At 45.2% G+C, this 6599-nt stretch overlaps 1 protein-coding gene across 11 annotated transcripts in view; it reads right to left on the reverse strand.

Annotated features, from left to right (window-relative positions):
* The window catches only part of RAB3IP (RAB3A interacting protein), a 73796-nt gene extending 69690 nt beyond the window's left edge, over nucleotides 1-4106 (reverse strand). For 2 of the 11 annotated variants that reach the window (XM_033221290.1, XM_033221285.1), the window contains exon 1: nucleotides 2459-3024. In XM_033221290.1, coding sequence (XP_033077181.1) covers nucleotides 2459-2496 — 38 coding nt within the window. In that variant the 5' untranslated portion in view covers nucleotides 2497-3024. Of the gene's footprint in view, nucleotides 1-2458; nucleotides 3025-3146; nucleotides 3280-3314; nucleotides 3792-3832 lie in introns of those variants that run through there. The other 9 variants (XM_033221284.1, XM_033221289.1, XM_033221286.1 and 6 more) reach the window with 8 other exon arrangements.
* Nucleotides 4107-6599: the final 2493 nt, after the last annotated feature.

Here is a 6599-nt window from a genome sequence, read left to right on the forward strand (position 1 = left end):
ATATTTTGTTTTTAGGATATCAAATGCATAGTAACCAATTTACTATGCTTTGTTGAATTGCATCTTAATCAGAATTATATTGGACAAAAGTTTAGTTTGAAAAAGTGTACTCCCTCGGAGTATCTTCAAAGCTTTCCCTCATTACCTCAGTGCACAAATATCTCTTCCCACTACCCATCTGTCCTTCCTCTCCACTACTCAACTATCCTAGCACTTTGTCTTAGTTGACATTCATTAAAATATGTAACGTGTGTTCTACATTTTGAAGAACTTATAAAAGATATGGGAATGATTATAATGCCCTATCTCCCATATTCCTTAAGAATTGTTTCCTTTAACCCCTACTGTGACTTGCAGAGTAGATGCTCAATTGAGTATATGATTTAAAAAAATCTCTGGTGATACATGAGAATTACATATCACATTAATATTGCATATCTCATAAAAGCTAAATTACAAACAGTTCTTCAGCATTATAAGCTACACACAAAGAAGTGATAATGCAGTGATTATGAGCAAACAATTCTTCAGCATTACCACTTATACATGAAGAAATGACAGTGTAGTGGTTAAGAGCACAGACATGGAAGACAAACTGCCATCTAATCCAGACCTGTCACTTAATTAACTATATGACTTTGAGCAAACTACATAAGGTCTCAGCGTCTCAATTTTCTCAACTACAAAATAGGGATAAAGTATTATCTCCTAGCTCACTGTGAGAGTAAGTGAGTTAGTATAAGGGTTATACCAGGACTTGGCTTGATAAGCACTAGACTTAAAAGTAACTGTAGTAGCAAGGCTGGTATCACCGTCATTAGAAAACTTGGGTATTTTTAAACCAGAAATACAAATGGTAACACTTGTCATCTGTGTGCCTCCTTACAGTTACAAAGTTCTTTAATAGAAAGTGCAGACCAGGAATGTAAGGAATAAGAGCACTAAGTTCCATTTTGGGCAGTTGGATACAGTTTTTAATACCGGCTGTCACTGGCCAGCTGTACGACCACCTACAACTTAGTAACTACAGACAAATTATCGCAACTTTCTAAGCCTCCATTTCCTGATTTGTAAAATTTGACAAGTCACCTATATCCCAGGAATGTCCAGAGGACTGAGGAGTCAAGGTATTGAAAACAAGCACACAGTGCCTTGCACACAAGCAAGCTCACATTGGTTCCTTCTCCCCTTCCCTACATCTCTAATGGAGTATCTTATTAAATCCTCATCTCACCACTATGAAGTTCATATTAGGTTGAAACATAAAAAACAGCAGAATATTAGCAATTTCAACCTAATAGTATTTCCACTGACAAATGGAGAAAATAAGCTCAAATAGGTTAAACGCTTTACTCAAGGTTTTATGCACAGTAAGTGATGGGACTCAACATTAAATAATTTTTCATTCAGCCAGCTCACTAATTTGTTCACTGACTCCTGCTGAGGGGGAAAAAAGTATACTAACTACTATAATGCATATAAAACTACTGTAATCTACAAGCTATTTTTTCCTGCCATGTTTAAAAAATGAGGGGGTGAAACAGACTTCTAAGAACATTTCCATTTTTAAAATTATTTGTAGAGGATGTGTGTGTTGGGGGAGGATGAGGGTTTACACAAAATCAAAGGTAAAGAATATTAAAGGAAGCATATGGATAATGACACTAATTCAAAAAGTACAATAGGATCTATTCAGAAAACCCACAAAGCAGCTAAACATTAAATGGCCATCCTGGTGAAAGGTTAGAAGTATTCAATACCACAGATGAGTTGTCTGCCAAACACAGAAGGAAGAGTTATATTAAACACTTTGGTTCACAAAGGTATACATTAATATATAACATTACTGTAATGGAAAAAAATGCAAAAGCTTTTCCTTTAATAGTTAAAAAATGGACTACTTAACTGTATAACTGTTTATTTCTATAAATTCCACGAGGGCTTTAGGATTAGATCACATAAGCCGTATCTGGAATACAATGTCCAAACACGAAAAGTCCTATCAAAATGCACAGTACTAGTAAATAAATAACAAATGGCAACAGCACAAGGCCCCATAAAACTGGTGAAATATTTAACAGTATCAAATATTTACTACGATTGGTCTACAACCCTATTCTGCCTCTTTTCTCCTTGATTTGTCATTCACCACTGGGGAAAAAAAAACCCCTTCATGAACAACAAAATGAGAAAAAGGATAATGAACAAGAACTGAGTCTTTCAATTGATTTACAATGGAACAGTTTTGTTGTAATCCTCTTATGGGCCCTCCTCCAATTATGCAATCATTCCACTGCAAGAGATTACAAGGCTTTTAACCCGACACTGAAAGAAAGGAGTTGGGGTGAAACAGGAGAGTGTTTAACAGGTAGCCTCCGAACAGGCAACATTTCCATGAAACTAAATTGCTTCTCAGTAATCAGTACTAACTCAGCGCTCTTGTCTTTCAAGACCTTACCCTTTAGCCATTGCAGATATATCTTTTTTTAATCCCATAATAACCGGCAACTCTTTACATGCTGCGGCTCCCACCCAGCATCATCACTTCTGGAGCCAGAAGCTCGCGCTTCCCCGGGCGGTCGGGGCGAGTTGTCAACGCTGGGAGGGCAGAGCCGTGCAATCCCACCCGTGCAGCTCGTCTCAACTCCCCCGAACACAAGTCTGGCGGCAAGGAGCTGCCTCCTGGACGCGACTCCGGGCGCCTGCCCGAAATTTCCCACCAGGTTTCACCGAAACCTCCCGAGGGTGACCTCTACGCCTCGGCACGGTGCCTCACGCGTCGTTTCCTAAGACTGGGGCACGAAACCACCCCAGGTCCACAGCTATTGCCCCGTGCACAGCCCTGCCGCGCGGCGTCCGGTGTTGTGAGCGGCTTCCGACTTGTTCGGGAACTCCTTCGCGACCCCGGCCCTCCGCTCCCGGCCGCGCCCGCCCGCCGCCAGGTAACCCGCCGGGCTCCGGCTCCCTGCCCCGGGTGCGCGGGACCGCGCAGTTAATGTGTAACGCGCCCGTGCCTGGGGGAGGAGCCGCCTCCCGGCGCCCACCAGCAGCCCAGGGGGCGGCCAGCTGACCCGGGGGACGAGGTCCCCCCACACGCCGCCCCCAAGAGCCCGGAGCCCAATTGCCCAGGCAGAGAGCGCGCTCACCGGGCCGGGGCATCCCGCCGAACACCCGCGCGCCGCGCCCTCCACGGCGCCGGCACCTGCACCTGCCGCGGCCGCCCCTCCTGGCCGACTGGCCGGAGGCGGGCGCGCGGGCGCCGAGGGGGCCGGTGCTCCACGCTCCGGGCCTCTCCCTCCCGCGGCTGCACTCACCTGACGAACCCACCGCGGCCGCTGCCGGCGCTCACGGGCGCTCACAGAGCCGCAGAGAGCGCGCCCCGAAGCAGCGAGAGGCGGAGGAGGACGGCGAGCCCTTTCCACTACACTCCACGGTGGCGGGCTCACTACGCCGGCAGCCGCCGAGGGAACGCGGGACTGCGCCTGCGCCGGAAGCGGGGCCGGGGCCGGGGGCCGGGAGCCGGGAGCGGCCGATCCTCACGGAGGGAGGGCGGGGCGGGGGGGTGTGGCCGGCAGGGGCGGGGCGGGCCCGGCGTGGGGCCTGGGGGCGGACGCGCTTCCGCGCCCCCTGGCGCCAGGCGGGGCTCGTCGCAGGTGTCACGGGCCTGGCCCCAGGTTCCTCCGCGGGCGGTTTCCCTGGGAACAAGGGCGAGCCGGAGCTGCGCTGTTTTCCGGGGCCCGAGAGGCCGCCTCAGGTTGACTTCAGGCATGTGGGGCTCTCCAGGAGGGAGCAGAGGCACCTTCACCGTGAGTTGAGGACTCCTAGAACCAACCTGAGACTCCGCGGCCATATACATCTTACGACGTGTGTGTGTGTGGCGGGGGATGGGAGGGGAGGAATCCTGTAGAACCCAGATCCCATCATTCCAGCAACTGCCAGAGCGTTCGAGAATGTCACGCCTGTACCTGTCTTCTCTCATCTTTTGTGCCAACTGTTTTATCAAACTTCCACCCCACTTTAAGTCTTCCAGGTAGGAAAAATACAGAAAGAGCCAAGATCCCAAAAATCAGAAAAAATAAAGAGGCAGTCATAGTATGTGTCTCTATGTTTAGCAAAAGAGAAACGTGCAATTTATGTGATACACATATTGAATAGGACCATCATTCTGGGTATTAATCTCATCTATTAGAGGCAGTAAAGAAAAGTAGACTATGTGTATGGCTGTTGGAGTCAGAATTACTGGGTTTGAGCCTGCCACCTGCTAGCTGAGTGACCTTAGGCAAATGAATCTCTATAGCCCCAATTTTCTCATCAGTGAATGAGCATACAAGAACCTGCCTCACTAAGTCATTGAGAGTTTAAATGACTTAATTCATGTAAACACTTTGCGTACTTAATGACACAGAGTGCCTAATGAATATTAGCTATTGTTATTATACCATTATAACTATTCTCATGCATCTGTAATCCAGAAACCTAGAAAGTGAGTTTTTCTTATTTTATACCCCATCACCAATATATCACCAAGTCTTATTCATCCTAATTTCTAAATAATTCTTAAATCTATCTTATCTGATATTCATTGCCACTAGAAATGACCTTTCTTATTAATGGACTCCTAACTATTCTCCCTTACACCACGTAGCTGGTCATTCATTCATCAAACATTTTATTGCACTCCATCTGTGTGCTTCCTGTTAGACATAGGGACAGAGAAACCATTACAAAGTCCCCACCATTCACGGACTCAAACATATATAGGGAGACAAGTATGTCAGTAATAGCTACGTGAAATGAATAAATTAAATATACAGCAAACCACTTGGGCTCCCCAGTCTTGCTATACTCACATACAACCCTGTATTTCCATATGCTGTTTCTTTTTATGTCTTGATCTCCTACCTTTTCCTTGCCTTGCTAGTTATTTGTTATTCATTATTTATCCTAGACATCAATTCCCCTGTGAACCCTTCCCTGTTGTTGGCCACTCAGCCATATCCCAGCCACTCCAGTATGGGCTAAGTGCCCCTACCAGTGCTTCCATAACACCGTATCTCTTTGTAACACTTATCACATAGAGTTATAATTGTAGCTGTATTTCTCCATTTTCCTAGACTGACTGTGAGCTTCTTGAGAGCAGGTACAAGGTCTGACATGCAGTAGGACTGACTCAGTAAATGCAGAATGAGTGAATGGCATGCATGCAGAGTGCAGTCTTGGTGTGTGAATGTTTAGAGGATAAGTCCTATGATATATTCTACATAAGACCTAAGACATCATGATCTACAGGAAATAGTAAACAGTAACCATATGCCTGAGTCCTGTGTTGGTCCATTTACAAATCACCTACCATCCATGAGGCTTTTTGAAATATACTGAAAGATGTTCCTCTTGAGTACGTAACCTGTTAGCACTGTTTGAGAAGAGTGATATAGATTGTTACCTATAATAATACTTCAGTGTTCTTGCAGCACAGAGACCAAGATACATTACAGAATGTTAGACACTCAGAATCTCAGCCTACAAAGTATGTAAAGTGCTGTGAGCATCTTAAGTTTGATAGCTTACCGACATATAAAAAGGACAACTATTTCACAAAATTTAAAAATGTGAAACATTTGGACAGGCACATTGGCTCATGCCTGTAATCCTAGCACTTTGGGAGGCCAAGGTGGGCAGATCACTTGCGGTAAGGAATTCAAGACCAGCCTGGCCAATGTGGTGAATCCCCATCTCTACCAAAAAACAAAATACGAAAATTAGCTGTGCATGGTGGCGCACGCCTGTAGTCCCAGCTACTTGGAAGACTGAGGTGGGAGAATCACTTGAACCCAGGAAGCGGGGGTTGCAGTGAGCTGAGATGGCGCCACTGCACTCCAGCCTGGGTGAGTGAGACCTTGTCTCAAAAGAACAAAACAAAAGGCCACGTGCAGTGGCTCACACCTGTAATCACAGCACTTTGGGAGGTTGAGGTGGGCAGATCACCTGAGGTCAGGAGTTCAAAACTAGCCTGGCCAACAGGGTGAAACCCCATCTCTACCAAAAATATAAAAAATTACCGTGAGTGGTGGCCGAAGCCTATAATCCCAGCTACTTGGGAGGCTGAGACAGGAGAATCACTTGAACCTTGAATCACTTGAACTCGGGAGGTAGAGGTTGCCTCGAGCCAATCGCGCCATTGCACTCCAGCCTGGGCGACGAGTGAGACTCCATCTCAAAAAGAAAAAAAGTGAAAGATTTTATAGTGTGCTCAAGATTGCCTTTTTCTCTTTAGGTTTTTCTCTTTATTTTTTAAAAGTGTAAATTATACAATTAATGTCAATTATAACATAAAATAACATTGATTTTTTTTTTTATCTTAAGACTTTCTCATTTATACCTTGGGCCAGAAAAAAAGGAGATGAGTGCAAAGATACAGAAATTTTAAGTCGAACAAACCATTCTAAGGTTGTTACCCTTAGTTATAACTTTTATTACTTGTTTGCCTCTGTTTTGTTTTCAGAGTTAAGAAAATGTGTATTTTCATGGTATTTTCCAGTTGCAAACTGACTTCATATTAATGAGTATGTGAGTCTTGTACAAAAAAAAAAAATTGATGC

This window comes from Trachypithecus francoisi, unplaced genomic scaffold, assembly GCF_009764315.1.
Source record: "Trachypithecus francoisi isolate TF-2019V2 unplaced genomic scaffold, Tfra_2.0 Lachesis_group11, whole genome shotgun sequence".
Classification (NCBI taxonomy): domain Eukaryota; kingdom Metazoa; phylum Chordata; class Mammalia; order Primates; family Cercopithecidae; genus Trachypithecus; species Trachypithecus francoisi.